This window comes from Thamnophis sirtalis, unplaced genomic scaffold (assembly GCF_051295495.1).
Source record: "Thamnophis sirtalis isolate CommonGarterSnake01/CBP01778 unplaced genomic scaffold, rThaSir2_p1.2 scaffold_9, whole genome shotgun sequence".
Lineage (NCBI taxonomy): Eukaryota > Metazoa > Chordata > Lepidosauria > Squamata > Natricidae > Thamnophis > Thamnophis sirtalis.
The window spans coordinates 58,257,037-58,275,123 of NW_028261389.1; the positions used below are offsets into that span (position 1 = coordinate 58,257,037).

Genomic DNA, 18,087 nt, shown 5'->3' on the forward strand with positions numbered 1-18,087 from the left:
GAAAAGAACAGAATATTGCTGAGCTATGAGTTATCTCTTGGTTTCATAAAATTTCTGACTGATTACCACTCCCTGGATCTGACAGGCTAGCTGATTTGCTCTTGCAAACAGTGTATTTTTGCTGCATTTTTGTGCATGTTGATCTTCCCTGACTTCAGTCTACCTAAAGGGGAAAGGAGGTGCTTGGTATTGATCAAAAACATAGAACAGCTTCTCATGCTCCACAGTTGGTTAACACCTTAAAGCAAACATTTCAAATAGAGTTAAGCAATGGGAGAGCCTGTTACTTGGGAAGGATTACAAGAGAAAGAAGGTGGAAAAAAATAGGTTAGTTTTCTTTCTCGTACATAAGGCGTGGGCCCCTAATCTCTTGCTGCATTCTGTGTTTCCCCTTTCCCCCTTCATTTTAGAAGACTGGATTATTTCTAAAGAGACCACCCAGCAATACCACCAGCAACTTTCATAATGGCAGCAGGAGTAGCAGCATGGCTGCCTTTTGCCCGAGCAGCAGCAATAGGATGGATGCCAGTGGCCTCCAACCCTATGCCAAATGCACCTCAGCAGGAGAGGAAACGTAGTCAGGATTCTCTGATTGTGCTGAATGTGAGTGGCACCCAGTTCCAGACCTGGCTGAACACCCTCGAACGCTATCCTGATACCCTTCTGGGCAGCTCAGAGAGGGACTTCTTCTACCACCCAGAGTCACAGCAATACTTTTTTGACCGGGATCCTGACATCTTCCGACACATCCTCAATTTCTATAGAACAGGGAAGCTACACTATCCCCGTCAAGAGTGCATCTCAGCCTATGATGAGGAGCTGGCCTTCTTTGGTATTATCCCTGAAATTATTGGCGATTGCTGCTATGAGGAGTACAAGGATCGACGACGGGAAAACGCTGAACGCCTTCAGGATGATGCTGATCAGGATAATGCCAACGAGTGCCATCTTCCTTCCATGACAGCTCGAGAGAGGATGTGGCGGGCCTTTGAGAATCCACACACCAGCACACTGGCCCTGGTTTTTTACTATGTTACTGGCTTTTTCATTGCTGTTTCTGTCATGGCGAATGTGGTGGAGACTGTGCCCTGTGGGATGACTCCTGGTGCCATCAAGGAGTTGTCCTGTGGAGAGCACTACGCTGTGGCTTTCTTCTGCCTAGATACAGCCTGTGTCATGATCTTTACTGTTGAGTATCTTTTGCGCCTGGTGGCTGCTCCCAGCCGGTACAAGTTTGTCCGTAGCGTCATGAGCATCATTGATGTCGTGGCAATTATGCCATATTACATTGGTCTGGTGATGACCAACAATGAGGATGTCAGTGGGGCTTTTGTAACCCTGCGTGTCTTCCGGGTCTTCCGGATCTTTAAATTTTCACGCCACTCACAGGGTCTACGCATCCTCGGCTACACTCTGAAAAGCTGTGCATCAGAACTTGGCTTTCTCCTTTTTTCTCTCACTATGGCCATCATAATCTTTGCTACAGTCATGTTCTATGCTGAAAAAGGTTCGTCTTCCAGCAAGTTCACCAGCATTCCTGCTGCTTTCTGGTATACCATTGTTACTATGACCACCTTGGGGTAAGTGCACATGGTTTTATACCTATTTATGTAAAATATAGATAATTTGCATTGTTATCTGGATTATCGTTACCTGTTTTTTAAAAAAAAAGTTGTGAAAAAAGATGATGCATAATTGTGCTCAATCGAGGAAATGCTTATGATCCTTTTATGATAAGCAGAAGATGCCACTTCACTTTCTCTCATGTAAATAAAAAACATTGAGAACTGCAATGATGACTTCCCTTAAATTCTGGGATTGCTATAAATTTTGTATTTTTTTTCTTTCACCTATTCAGATATCACTGTTAAAGTTTCTATGCAAATTTATCCTATTTTTCCTTCATGGTTAATGTAATGATGGTTGAGTTTTAGGCAAAAGATAACAATTCTGTTGTCCTATGAGCGTTGACTGGTATGATAAGGGACTGTGTAATAGTTTATGTATTCATAGCAAAAATATAATTAATCTTTCATCTCAGAAGAATTATAGTCAAATAATATAAAAAGTTACACAACACTTCTCAGTATTGGGTTTTTAAATGTATATGTTAAAGTTGTCAATATAGCTGATTTTGAATTGTTGCAGTAAACATTTAAAACTCACATTTAGTTTCTCATTCTGGAAGCTAACTTTTGGAAATGGTGATGAATTCACCAACAGGGTGTTATAGGTTATTTCATGATTTCTTGCAATGTAGCATTTTATAGAAATGTCTTTTCCGAAGAAGGAATATGATGTGAACTAAGTTTTCAAAAAGTTTTAATAGGATTTTTTTTCAGCCTATGCTTATCCTTAAAATCAGAGTTTAAATGACTGATATCCCAAAATGCATGTCACAGTATTAGCTGGATATAACATATAGAGGTAAGTTAATTTGAAGAAGTTTATTTGTAATTTTATTCCAAATTAGTTGTGCAATAATTTACGGGGAAAGGGTTAATTTCTTTTTTTTAAATGCCCATTATTTACCATGATGTTATGAGTCTTGCAAATTTATCTGTTATAAGTTCCACAATAACTTTCCCCATCTTATTACGCTTCAGACATTTTGAACTGCCCTAACACCTATCCCTCATCATAGGAAATGGAGGTTAATGAAGAAAAGGAAAATATTTAAGTTGAAAGTATCTTACAATGAACTCTTATATCTTATCTCAAAAACATTTATTTGCTCTTAACTAAAGAAACTGATTATACATGTAAAATTTGACAAACAAACAAATATTGAGTACCAAAAACAAACAAACAAAAAAATATTGAGCACTGAAAATATACATTCTTTCTGGATCAAGTTTAGCATTTCACTAAGGACAGTGAAATAGATTTATATGAATGACAAGTCTTTCTATCTTTCTGAATATTTCTATAAACATCTGTGACATTTCAGAAATAGGACAGAATGCAAGAATCAATCCCCATTGTGTTCCGTAAAAGTTTAAGTGTGTAATTTAAGCACTATCACTGAGATCATTGGTTGCAGAAAATACTTAACTCTGCCTTGGGGATGGATATAAATAAGATTGCAATTGTGATTATGATGATATAATTATCTGTTTTGAAATGAACCAATCTTTAATAAAGCTACTATAGGCTACTCTACAAACTATAATTAACACTTAAATAAAGAAAAGGGCATTGGTATGTTTGTGTGTTGGGAAGAGGGAGAGAAAAAGTAAGTATTCAGGCTTTTTTCTATTCAACAGTTTATTTTCCTGAAAGTGTTCCTTTCAGTCACTTGTTTGCTGGTCAAGTAGACTTCTGGAGATTCACAAAGGAAAAAAATATATGATGACAGACCACAATTTTACCAGTTATTTAAAAAAAACAGTTAAAATCTTTATTAGACTGGGTCAGATAAAGGACATGAATAAAATATATCAGACTGAAATTTGAAATGACAAGAGACCAGATAGTATCTGTAATTTCTGGTTGCAAACCAGAGACATTTCGCTTGTAATTTAGTTAAATGTTAATGGTAGAAATAAAAGAAAAAAATAGTCAAAATTTAATAGTGTGGCTCTGATATTTATCATAGTGTGTAAAAAAAGAAAGGCCTGACCATTAGTATTTTTAATCTTTCATTCATAGTTCTAATGTTTTATACTGCAGCAGGATGCATTTAAGTTAAATGCCAGATACACTAGCTATTGGTCTTGTCCATGGTACTGAAATGAATATTTGGCTTTTATTTCATTGCCTTGAATAGTTTTATTTTCTGCAGGCTGAAAATAGTTTTTTGTATTGTTAGAGGACTAAGACATTAAACTTTTTGTGAAGTAGGTATTTGACAGGTTGGTATAGTAAACAAGAATGTCAACTTTGCTTTTAGTTCTTAGGAAGGCAAGCTATGTGGTATTGTTTGGTAAAATATCCTTATTTACATTCTGCAGGATATCTTGAAACTTAGTTATTACTCTTATAAATTAAAATTTTGTATTTTTAAAAAATAAATTGGATAATTGCTGAACACACACATACACACATATGCAATATTGAATAATGGTGTGAAATTAAAAAGTTTTCATAAAATGCAAACATTAGAGAAACTGTTCTTTAGAGAAACTACTTATGAGGGAAATAGTTATTTAAGTTATGTCTGAAAAGAAAAATAATAGGCATCCTTTTAGACTTGCATAGAAATAAAACTGAAACAATTTTATGTATCAACAATCTCAACCTTGGCATGCCTTTTTCCACTGTTCACTATTTTTATAAATGCACATGTGGAATGCTAATTTGTGCAATAAAGGCAACAGTGATATTTTGGTAAAACAAGGTAAAAAAAGAACAAACCAAGAATGCATATTTTAATTGTTATATTATTTTATACTTTATTTATTTCTATTCATTTTTCCATTAAAAGTAGATAGACAGCTAAAGTTGTACAGTGTTTCATGTTTCCTATGTTGCAAACAATCCATTATGAAACATACTGCCGGTAGTGTACAAGGTTAGTCATAAGAATCACTGTCATATCCACTATACAGGTAGTCCCATGGTCACCTGATCAAAATTTGAATGCTTGGCAACTATTTATGACAGTTGCAATGTCCTGGGATTATATGATTATTTTTTGTGATCTCCTGACAAGCAAAGTCAATGAAGGAAGCCAGGTTCACTTATCAACCATGTCACTAATTTAACAACTGCAGTGATTCACTTAACAATTGTGGCAAGAAAGTTCATAAAGTAAGGCAAAACTCACTTAACACTTAGCATCTGAAATTTTGGGCTCATAAGTCAAGGACTACCTGTACTGTAGCTGCAGAACTTTTGTATGGTAAAGAATCTATTAAGATATTAATTTATGAAAGCAAGAAATAGAAAGGATTAGCAAATTGATCTCATTCACACTTTTCTGGTTGTAATTAATAAAAACTGTAAAAAATGCACCTTAGTATTTTTTAAATATCAAACCAAACTGTTAATGAAACATTTGTTACAAACCTTCCTGTAAATTAAAGGCATATATTGTGTCATAACCAAATATATATGGTTTACGTTGTAACTCCATTTGTAGTTTTCCTTTAGTGATTTACTCTGGTTCTTTTCCTCTGTCTCCTCTAGTATTTGAACATGATGGAATTTAAGGTTTTGTGCAGAGATATATTCTATCACGGACTAAGTGGTGATGCTAAGCATTGAACCAGGCCATTTCATCTTTTACTACAAATGATTTGTTTCTTTAAAATGTACAGTTCTGTTTTTAGTTCTCGGTAGTTTCAAAATATTGATGCATAATAATAAGCTACCTAAAGAACTCTAAAATCCTGAGTAGAAGTATTTAAGCACATATTACATTATATCCCCAAAATAGAATTAGCTTGGAAATTATTTTGTACCTGGTGGAATCTGCGGACAAGTGGGTAGGTGGGGAAACAATTTGGGGCCAAATTTCTAAGGCTTTATTCATCATAGTAAACACTCTGAATAGGGTCCAAAAATAACTGGTAACCACTACAGCTACTTTAGGGAAGAGGTGACACCTCTGGAAGCACCAATTATCATTTGCACCTTGCTTTCTTCATGACTCTCTCTGCAAAAAAATTGCACTGAAACAATTTAGCTTTGAAGTCCATCACGTATGCATCACAAAGTCTTTCTCTTTCAGGATTTAGTAGCTGAAGTTAATAAGAGGCCCTTTTTGTCATTGCTGTAATGTGATTTTTCACTGTCAGTACCAGATTGAAGAAAAGCTTCCACCTTTGAACCTGAATCTGTAAAAACTGCTATCCAATCAAGATAAGGCAGATATCCTAAAGTTTGAAATCTTTGTCCTAGAAACACATTGATGAGGAGCAGCCTCTATTCCCTCTTAACTACATCAATAATGTTAATGAATAGACAATGTTCTGTTCACATATTAATGCTTATACGTGATAATCTACAGCAATAGCCTAGTTTCATAAGTAGTCACTCTATGTGAGGTAAAATCCAGGTACTGCAGAGTTCCAGTCCACTTGAATGTATATGCAAAGCTCTACTACAGTCATCTTGTAAATGCAAAGCATCTAAACTGATGCTACAAGTATTAACTCTGATCTCTTGTATTTTTATATGCTTTTTTATTTCTGTCTCAATAAAGAACAAGTATGTTTTATGGACATTGTTGTATTCATATTGCAACAGAACTTCAATGGCCTGTTCCTGAATAAGGAAAAATGAAATACATTCCCACTGAAATTTCTTAAATACATCCATACAAATGTCTACCAATTTTGTAGAATCTGTAGCTGAAAATAAACAGGGAATTAAAACATACTAATCTCCTTTAGCTTACAGGCATTATTTTTATTGTTTGTAGCTCCTAGAGCAGCATAGCTGAATTTGCTCTTTTACAGGGTACAAGAGTACAATACAAGAAATTATAACTTGAGTATCAGTGGTGAACAAATAGAAGAAAGAAGCAAAAGATTGAAGGAAAAGAAGAAAGATGTAAGGTAGATGAGAGATCAGCAGGAGCAAATGTAGCTGTGCGGATTCATACTCAGCTGGGACAAGAAGTAAGAATCTTTTGAAGGCAAGATAGATTAAGATGACAGCTTGGAAGGAAAAAACAAAGACATTTTTTTTAAGTAGAGGGAGAGAGAACAAAGAGTGTTTATTCATAAACATAAAAGCGGGGTAGAAAATATGAATAGTTAGGCCACTGGCCTCAGACTCACCTCCCCATTTCAATCAATAATAATGTATTTAGTCAATGAATAGCAAAAGATAAAAGAACAAAAACGATGTGGAGCAAATTTAATAATATGCTAACAAACTAGCAAAATAAATCATATCATAGAACATTCACTCCTATATTATTGTGATGTTAGAGAAGTTGTTACTCAGATGATAAACCTGAAATTAATGGATATGAAATTAAAATAAAACAGTTTATTCTTTAAGATATATCAAACCAAAAATAATATTTAAAACAAAGGTAATTTTTACTTTTGACTTAGCCAATTATATCATATTTTCATAGTAGCAGTCCAAAATTTAGCTATTGCATATGTACCAAAGGTGTTTTTTTCAAGAGGCATCTGGACTTTCTGGTTTTGCTTTGAAGACATTTTGCTTCTCATCCAAGAATCTTTTTCAGCTCTGGTGGGGAATGGAAGGATTTTCTCCACCATCCAGTCAGAGCTGAAAAGCAAAACATCTTCAAAGTTAAACCAGAAAGTCCAGATACCTCTTGAAAAAAGCACCTTTGGGACAACCCATGACGTGGTTGACTGAGAATGTCAATTGACATACTGCACATCTAATGAATAGTATTCAATAGTGAAGAAAATGTTCATATAAAATTAATCTGGCCTCCCAAGGAAATTATCTATAAAGGGCAGAATGTATATTGACTTCATGTTTCTATAAAATGTACAATATGTATGAGATAGTTTTGATTTCCTCATCACCACAAATATGTTCAGCCACAGATATTTTATTGTACCTGCATTGAAGAAGTTCAAATGGAAAGAATGTTAAATCTAAAGAATTCGATTTTCAGTTTAAGGAAAGTTGTTGTATCTCAGGTGCCCCTGTTTATCCAAATTTTATTATGTTCGGGGAGCATTGAACTCCACATCCCTTATTCTTTAAATAATTAATTGCTTAGCTTGCTCGCAACCTACTGTTATTAAGAATAGTGGAGACAGCACAGCTTATGCTCTACCACCTGTTTCCAAAGAGAGAAAAAGTTATCTGTTAAAACTAGAAGAGTCAGACCAACTGGAAGAATTGCATTTTGAGCTAGTAATTTATCACCATCTTCCACGTCCTAACCTGAATCAATGCCATTCCTATATCAAGAACATTTGATGTTCCATGAGGTGCTGCTAGAATTGATTGCTGGAATTTTGTTTGCATTATAATCTGCCACTCTTTCTTCAGACAGAATCCTGTTTGTGTCTTATAAAGGATTTCAGATAATATTTTGGCTTCAAAACCTTTTAAAGCCATGAGGATCCTCCCCAGTTTTCATTGGACTCACCGACTCTGTCTGGGCTTGTCATTGTTTTTCAACTGAACCTAACTTGCCATAAAATACAATGAGGGATAACCACTATGAGTTCTGCCTTAAGCTTCCAAAAGGAAAAGTTGGAATTAAATGAAAGTAATATAAAAAGCTCAGTTGAAAACCATAAGATTTTGGTTACAGAGGGCCAAAAGTTACAGCTAATGATATAGTAAAAGTGAATAGAAAAAGATAAGACCATGGACCATTGTGACAATAGAATGAAACAGAGCAGTGGTAAGACTGTGTTGTAGTGAAGATAGTACACTGGTAATTAGTTAGTTTTCCCAAACTGCTTCCTCCACAATTGTTTTTTGTTACATATCACTTTGGCTTAGTTACAGGTATGCTATTTTTCTCACTTTATATTAGATAGAGAGCTACTGAAGTGGTGAAGGTGCTTACTAATACTAAGGAAACTGAGGTTTTGGTTTTACCCATAAGCACAGAAGCTACCTGGTGACTTTGGGTTAATCACTCTGTCTCGTCAATTGGAAAACATTTAGCTATTTATCAACCTGCCCTGAATCAGGGTGGTAGATTATTATCCATAACCTTTAGTGAAGTGAACATCATCATTTTGGGAGTAAATGGTTTGATTTGGGATTATGTTGATAATGACAGTGACTAATACTGCAGAGGTCAAACACACAACCAAAATATATTGTTGTGATGGATGAGGAGGTAGATCCCTAGGAAGGAAGAGTGAGTTCCAGAGAAGTAAGAGTTATGACCACAATTGAGTCCAACATTTTTGTTGTTAAGTGCGACATTTGTAATTTTAAACTCTCACTAAATAAACTGTGGTAAGTTGAAGACTGCCTGCATTAGAAAGAATTCCAGAAGGCATACTTTGAATTTTTCCGTACTTTGTTACTAAAATATTTTCACATTATTTCCTGATTAAAAAATAACTCTCATATTCACTTAATGTGAACTAATTACAATTAGTATTTAGTTATTTTTAAAGAAATATTAATTTTCAGAAATAAAATTTGGAGAAAACTCCATTGCTCTCAGCTTGTTTTATTTAAAACTTCCATTCTGTTTTTTTTTTTTTTTAAAGCTCCATATATATAGTTCTTCCTTCCATTTGAATTGCAAGTTTAGGTATGGATATGCAATTGAATACAGAAATCCACTACCTTGGAAAATTAGAGAGGTGGCATGACACATTTCAGTCACTGTCATAAAATATATTAGCACTGTTTCCCCCCTCCAGATATTTCCCTGTTCAGATAGAAAATATTTCCTGCAAACTAATGGACACCAGATGTGGAAATAACTAGATATATGATTAATATGTTTTCTTCCATGAGTTCTTCAGTCAAACAGGTATTCATAAAAAGTATCAATATTTCACCCAAACCTAAAACTATTGGACTTACATTTAACCTAATCTCCACTTAAAATACAATTTTAACAAAGTAACAAGGTAATTTTGCATTTCTTCCTGCTACAAAAAAGAAGGCTTCTGTTTACAAACATAAAATATTGTACAGAACTAGCTGGATGGCTTATAGAAATACTCTAACCTTTTGGATCATGCAGCTTGTACACATGTACAAAGGGTTAATTACAGCTTTGGCCGTAATTAACTCTTTTAATTAATTAACTTCATATTATTTTAGGCAAGTAAAGTTCTACTCCAATCCCTAAGCAGAGGTGAGTGAAAGGAATGTGATAGCTGGTACAGGATCAGTGTCAACACTCTCTCCTAAGTAGAATAGATCAGGAGTCTCCAACCTTGGCAACTTTAAGACTTGTGGACTTCAACTTCCAAAATTCCTCTGCCAGCAAAGCTGTCGAATTCTGGGAGTTGAAGTCCACAAATCTTAAAGTTGCCAAGGTTGGAAATCCCGGTCCAGACAACCTACTATAAACCAACAGAAAAACGTAATATAATACTTGCAGATATATGTTGGTTTAAAGCTGCTTGATCCTATACAGTTAACTATGATAAAATTAATAAAAAATATGTATTCAAATGTATAGTACACCTCTGCCAATAACTTCAGCTTTAAACAAGGTCAAGACCCGATCTTGTATATCTGCTAGAATTTTCTGTGAATACTCTAAATCTGTAATGTGATGCTACCATCCATGGCTGATATGAACAGATATTGCTGTGTTCCATATTGTAGGACTTTGCATTCTGAAATATTGTTAAAGTATTTTTATTAACATAAATATTAAATATTGGCCCATTTGTTGCATGTTCTATACTGGAACTTGTTCTATATTGCAGATTATAATTAATGAAGTGTGACATCTAGCTATAATTTTAAACATATTCATTGCAGCTGCTATAAACATAATACTGAAACATCACTACCTCCCTCTACTGGTATAATTATTAACATTTTCAAAAATATTCCAAAACTTGAAATATAAAACTGCCACCATTTCTGAAGCAAAAGTGGTAAAATTTGAGATGAAATACAGATTTCATCAACGGTATTTGATGAATACTATTTAGTTGTCACAAGGTCTCTTTAGCCTTACCTGAATCTGACAAAAAAAAAAAAGCTTCCATGTGCATATTTTTATATGAACTTTTTCTCATGCATATAGACACGCATGCAAATCTATGTGTGTGTAGATGTGTGTGCGTGTTTGTGCTTGTGGTGATCATTTGCATTTTAAAAATGTGTACAATTTGGTATGAACATGTGTTTTGTGTTTTCATAAATATTCAGCAAGTGAGCGTGTGTTTGTTTTTTTAAATTTTCTAATGGATTTAATATTTACTATCTGTAAGCTTGTACTATTTGTATTTCAGTTTTGCTTAGTTGTTCCAAGTTTAAGGGGGCATATATAACATGTTTTTCGTATTTTATCTATAGCCTCACAATGTTTGAAACTGTTTTATTTCTGAACAATATCTGGAAAAATTGTAAACACCTCAGCATGTAAAAGTGTGCATGCTGTTCACCAACACAAGATTATGCAAAGATGTTGCATAGGTACACTTGTATTACTTTACACTATGACTAACTGGTGACACCATAGCATTTTTTTGTTTTATTTTTAAGAACAGCTAGGGAAAGGAGATTTTTTAAATTCAGAATTTCGGGGGGAAATCCTCAGTGCAATTAGAATAAGGTGATGTTTATACCCTTCAGCCAATCTAGAGAAGAAAAGAGAATAGTTATACTCAGAACACTCTGCACCAGTGGTGGGTTGCAGGCAGTACACCCCGGTACTTGTGTACTGGAGCCAGCCTGGAGCACCAGATACCATTCCGGTACGGTGCTCCCACCCGCCTGCCCAAGCTCCTTACTGGTGTTTAAAGGCTTCTGGGCTTCCATGCACATACAGTGCCTGCATGACGCTCCGTGGAGCAGCTGGAGCATCGTGGAGGCACTAAGACACGTGTGTGTGCACACTGTTCTTTGGGTGAAGTTCCAAAGAAATTGCTTTGGGTAATTGATTCATTATTATATCATTCCAAAGGTCAAAATAGTAAAATGTTCAAATTAATTATTGTATTTACAAAATATGCAGTCATATTTGTCTCTTAGAATTCTTTTTCTATTAATAAGTCAACCTATTATGTGAATAGAACTTTAATTAAGATCAATTAAAGTATCCCAAATAGTTTTGGAAGGGACAAGGTGGCTCAGCAGTTTGGTGGTTTGAATGCCTAGCGCCACATAACAGAGTGAGCTCACATTACTTGTCCCAGCTTCTGCCAACCTAGCAGTTCAAAAGCATGTAAAAAATGCAAGTAGAAAAAATAGGAACCACCTTTGGTGGGAAGGTAATAGCGTTCCATGCACCTTCGGCATTTAGCCATGCCTGCCACATGACCATGGAGACATCTTTGGACAGCGCTGGCTCTTCAGCTTTGAAACAGAGATGAGCACCGTCCCTAGAGTCAGGAATGACTAGCACATATGTGCGGGGAGAACCTTTACCTTACTTAATAGTTTTGGAAACTTTCCTCAGAATGAATATTATTGAACCATCAACCTGGAGAGGCTACAAAAGTGGATGGACTTGCCCAACAGGGAGAGCGGTAAAAATGAATAATTGAGGTAGGAGAACAAACAGTGAAACAAGACACCAGAAAGAAAAGGATAAAGAAATGAACAAGAAAAAAAAAGTGGTTTAGCAAACCAAATATCCAGAAAAAAACAACTGAAGAATAATCATGTCTTAAAATTCTTAGATCTTGCTGCAGGAGTACCACAGCACAGTGGTGGTAATTTCTTTTATTTTTCTTTTTATTTTGTCTTGCACAACACTTGATCAATGTGCGATAAGATCATCCAAGGAGAGTAAGATACTCTCTTGCACAAGGCAGCAAAGCTATGTGTAGTAAGGATTTTCACTTATTTCCTTCATTCACAATTAGAAGCACTGCAGTGTCATATCAGAAGAGGCTAAGATGAAATGTAAACCTTCCCAGTAACTAACATACTTAATGTGGAGCTACATGATTGGGTAAACTGAAATAAATTAGGGGAAAGTGGCTTACAATAAAACAAACATTTTATTTTCCTTCCCAGAAATTCTCTTCAAATAAATCAGCTAATTGCTTAATATGATTCTTAGAGTGAAAAGTGGGCTTTGGGGAAGTTTTTAGTTAATTCAGGTATTTTAGTACACCATCTGGTTCTTTTTTCATTAAAGAATAATGAAGTGGAGAAAACACTTGCACAAGTCTTGTGCTTGGACCTGCTGGTGATGCCTTCCATGTAATAGCATCTTTGCTGAGGCTTCTGTGGTGGTCTGTATCAAGAGAGCCAGTTTGATCTGATCGTTAAAGCACTGGGCTTGAAGCAGCAGAGAAAAATAGCAATATCTGAGAAAAATGTATAAACCTACAATGAACCCATATCCTGGTGGATTTGGTTCAGCATTATTTACAACTGGAATTAAACAATCTTCCAAATTAAGCAATACTACCTGGAAGATTTGTAGAAACAGCTAAGACAAAATTAAGAAAAACTGCAGTACTATTGCAAAAAGGCTGAGGTGTAAGGAAGAAACTAAAGGAAGACATAATCCTGCCTTGCGTCTGCTTAATATGAAAAGGCACAAAGGGAAATGCTGATATTTGTTTATTGTACCCCAAAACACTAAATATAGGTAGTCCTCATTCAGTGACTAGAATTGGTCCTGACAATCATTAAATGAAGTGGTCACTAAGTGAAACTACAACTGTGCTTACATCAGTGGTGGGAGTCAAAAACTTTTACTACCGGTTCTGTGTGTGTGGCTTTGTGGGCGTGGCTTTGTGGATATGACAGTGGAGGGATACTGCAAAATCCCCATTTCCTCCCCACCCCACTAACCTGCTTTTGAGCTCTATTCTCCTGTTTAGCGCAACAGAAGAAGATAAGCTGAAGAAGAAACGGCTTTTGTAACTAGGTTCCTTGTAGCTTAATAGTGTATCTTGTTTACTATAGCCAAGTTCTTGAATTCCCGAGTCCTGCGTTTTGAATAAAATGAGAGCAATCACTGACGTATATGGGGAATTAATTCTTCTGTGGGAAGATAACATTAATTGTGTTCATTTTATTACTATATTTTATTTCCTAAATAAAATGATTCTGTGCTATGGTTCTTACGTTAAAAAATAGATTTGTGTGCATTCCAAAATAAGAAAGAACACGTTCATTTGAATAAAAAGTTTCACTGTTCATTAACAAGAACTGAAGCTTGTTTGTTTGCTTGCTTGCTTGTTTACTTATAAAGCTGCCCACACTGTAACCACAATTCTGGACAGCTCACAAGACAATAAAGCTACAAAAAAGCCTTAATTTTTTTCAATAAAAACTCATGGTGTTGTGAAGCAACACTCTCCCATAAATCAATTTACCAAATTGTTGGGCTTCAACCTCATCTTCCCCATTGCTTGTGAGAAGAATTGGCTATTCAAGGCTTTCCAGAAGATAAGGAGGGTGGGGCCAGATCTCTGGGGGAAGTGTCATAATGGTTGAGAAAATGTAACTAAATTGGTTTAGAACTTCCTTTCATTATTTCATTACTGGATCTAAATTATAAGCAATTTGAAAACTACAATCATTCATAGATGCTAACATAATGTCTAACTCCTGAGAATGGAGAAGGAAGCTTGACCCAAATGTGTTTGCTGCCCATGTCACTACGAGATGACTCTCGGCAGCTTACAACATTAAAAACAATAAAACCATAAACAATACATATTTATATTAATAAAATACAGATTGTAATTAAAACGTGGAGAGGGATAGAGCAGTATGTGCAGTGAGGAAAGTTACAGATGTCCAGGAGGGTCAAAGCCAGCTTCACTCTGCATGGCAAGGTGTTCCAAAGGGCAGGAGGCACAGCAGAGAAGACTCTTCTCTTGGCACAAGTGGGATGGTCCAGTCCCATTAGGCTCAGATGGTTCCCCAGGTAATCCTGGACCCATGTGGTGCAGGGCTTTAAAATTATAATCAACACCTTGAATTTCACCCAGAAGCAAGCCAGTAGCCATTGCAACTTGTGCAACAACAGTGTAACATGAGGCACTCTAGGGGCTCCAAGAATTGCCTGCAATACCACACTCTGTACTACTTGAATCTTCCAAATGTTCTTCAAGAGTACCTCCATGTACAGCATATTGCAGTGGTCCTGATCTGAGATGAACAGGGCTTGACTGATTGAGGACAGGGACTCCTGATCCAGGAAGGGACACAACTGGTACACAATGTGAAGTTGTGCAAAGGCTTTCCCAGTTGACACTGCTAACTTCTTCTTGTCTAGGAGTCACAAGTCCAGGAGAATCCACAAGTTGCAAACTGGGTTTGTCTGGGGTACTATCATCCCATCCAGAATTAAGGATGTTAAAGTCCTGGATCTTGAAGCTCCATACACCAAAGCCATTCAGTCTTGTCATATTTCAGCTGAAATATGTTATCTGCTATTCAGGTCTACAGCCTCCAGGCACTGCAAGAGGGCAGCACAAGCATCACTCGGATCACCAAGGGTAGAGATATAAAGTTGAGTATTACCAACATAAACATAATATCTCAACCCATGGTGGTGGATGATCTCACTCAGCAGCTTCATGTAGATATTAAAAGAGTGCTGAGCCCTGTAGCATGCCACAAAAATGGCATGGATCTCTCACTCCCTATCAACACCAATTGGGACCGCCCTGGAGAAAGTATCCAAACCAGCACAAGGCTGTGCTACCCAACCCCAAACCCCAGAGCCTGCCCAAAAGTATACCATGGTTGATGGTATTGAAGAGAGATCAAGAAAAGCAAGAATGGTTGTACTATCCTCATCCTGTTCTCATCAAAGATCATCAGCAAGTGCATCCAATGCTGTTTCTGTCCCATAATAGGGTTTGAATCCTGACTAGAAGAGGTCTAGATAATCCATTTCATCAGGACCCTCTGAAGCAACCACCTTTTTAACCACCTGAAGGTAGGAATCTAGATGGAAATTGCCCAGGCAGGGTGGATCAAGCATTTTTTTAAAGAAGGGAATGAACCACAGCATCCCTAAGAGGCCCCAGGAACATCCTATCCTGCACTGAGGAATTTATCACTACCTGAACCCACCTGATCGTCACTATCCCGAGAGCTTTCAACAGCCAGGAGGGATCTAATTGACCGGTATTTGCAGTGTCCACTTTCTCAGTTCCAACCAGATTTAACTGTTCTAGATAACTAAGCAAGGTCTCTCTCTGGGTATCTCACATGTTCTTGCACCACATATGGGTTCCAACGTTTCACACATTTTGTTATGATTATTCAATAAAAATGTATTTTTCCTCCAGATGGATTTTTTTTAAAAATTGGAGTTAGATCAAATGTTTGTCAGTAAAATTGACATCACAGCATAAAAATATTTGCCTCATACCCACATAGACCTACTTTTCTATTTGAATATAAAGCTTATTGTACTGAATTTTTTTGAAGAAATAGATGAACTTTAAAATTACTCTAGGAGAATCCATTCATTTGACAAAGAAAGGAATTGTAAACTGGAAAATGAATATCTTAAAATACAAAAATTTTATTATTCTGCACACAACAGTCTATCATTAAAATCATTTTGTTTTATTAAACCTTTCTCTCTTTCTCCTTCCTCCCCATCCCCTTTAGAAAGGCCATTTGTTTTTCATCTGAAAACTTGCTTAAATAAAATAGCATCTGCAGAGGAGGAGACATAGCTCAAATAATAGTGCCACTATGCTAGTAAATTTCAGATAACATTACTGTATGCATAAAGCTTAAACACATCTGTTTGCATTTGAGGGAGAATATCTTTAGAAGCAGGATATTTTCTTATGAATCTATTATTAATAATACAAGATGCCCATAATATATTAAGCAAGCAAACTGAAGTACGTTTCTCTGGGGGAGTAGAGCATGAACTGAATGATATTTCAGCTATCCAGGATATGAAAGGGAATCAGTCTAATCTAGAACACCGCAGAGCAAATAAAATCTTACGGGTAATGCCTTGTTGAATGTAAGTAGTTCTTAAGTTTTGACCAGATCATAAGCCATTTCTTTTGGAGTCTGGGTTGCAATTATTGTAGCCTTAGAGATTTAAATTTATTCAAAGTGTGAGCTACTTCATCATTGTTCTCAAGCTTCAATCTTATCCTTTCCTCATGTTCCTCATTTCCTGGTAGAAAACATAGGGTTTTTTAATTAGGAAACTGAAATAGAAGTTGATAAGCTCTGATTTTTCTTTGTTACTTGTTGACATTTTGTCACATTGATTAAACTGTTGATATATTGATTCTTGATTCTTCCTTTGCATTTGAATATTCCAGAAGAGCCTTTTTATTGTTCTAAACATCCTTCACAAAGCTAAAGTTATTCTGAGCATTACAATCCCTTCACAATCTCTACTTTCAAAGGCCTTCACTTTTCACTGGTAATATGTATTTTTAATTAAACTTCATAACACTTTTTGTGGAGTTACATTGGACTTCTCCCTGCCCCATCGGTAAAATTCTTTTCTCTTGATGTTTTAGTAATTCCACAGAACTTTAGTTCTTTTTTAGGAACTGCCACTCATCTTCAGCTCAGAATGCTGCATACCATTGAGCAGAGTTTATTAAGAGTAAGACTCTTGAAATTAAAGAATTTCAAGGTACGCATTTGATTGCATTTACCTTTACTTTAATCACACCACATAAGGTGGGAGAAGTGATATTCAGATTTTTGTGTAAACAATCAACAGGTGCCTTCTTACCTAAGGGCTGGAAAAAGATGTTGCCAGGTAGCTTCTCAAATCATGGACATTAATTATTGCTCTGAATAGAAAATACTGTCTGGTGTAAAATCTGATTATGTCATTGTCATTTTCACCAATTGGTCCTTAGAATTCTTCAGTTAGGTTTTTGCTACTGATTGATACCAGTTCAAGAATTTCAGTTCTCTGTTCAAAACTTTAACTAGATTTGTGACCCTTTTATATCATATACTTTCATTTCAGCATCATATATGCTGCTATTTTTATGATAGGTACCATATTTATACAAAAGCAAAATCATGCCCACTTGCTGATGGCAGTGGTAGGGGAGAATTATCACATCTACCCATAAATTACAGGTTATTCAGGGTCAAGAAAACTCTTTCTTGTCTATAAATATAGTATTTGTCGATTCTGTTATAAAATTCTTTAGATCATTTATGTAATTCACATCACAAAAAATGAAATTACTCTTCAATACTGAGTTCCAAGGCTTAGGTGCTTTACAAGCATCTGGAGCTAGGGACCATAAAAAGTATTTAGGCTATCTCATTAACAAATTGTGATTTTCCAATATCTGCAGATTTACTTATTTATTAAAGAGATAATACGAAATCACCCATTTCTTTTCAAAGTCATAAATAATATGACAGGAGGATATTAAGTTCACTGAGATGTGACAGAAAAGCTAAAAATTTATAGAGTTTAGTATTTTATGATGCCTGTTCTATTTTAACAGCTACAAACAAATGTTTTCACCTACTCCCATGTCCTCAAGAGACAAACTATAGAGACCTGAAGGCCATCAATAACTAATAATCATGATGACT

The 18,087-nt window shown here is 35.7% G+C and overlaps 1 protein-coding gene across 2 annotated transcripts in view; it reads left to right on the forward strand.

The window, feature by feature from the left end:
* The first annotated feature begins 425 nt into the window (after positions 1–425).
* The window catches only part of KCND2 (potassium voltage-gated channel subfamily D member 2), a 333,774-nt gene continuing 316,112 nt past the window's right edge, over positions 426–18,087 (forward strand). For both annotated transcript variants that reach the window (XM_014073508.2, XM_014073509.2), the window contains exon 1: positions 426–1,580. In XM_014073508.2, the coding sequence (XP_013928983.1) occupies positions 466–1,580 (1,115 nt within the window). In that variant the 5' untranslated portion in view covers positions 426–465. The remainder of the gene's footprint in view (positions 1,581–18,087) is intronic.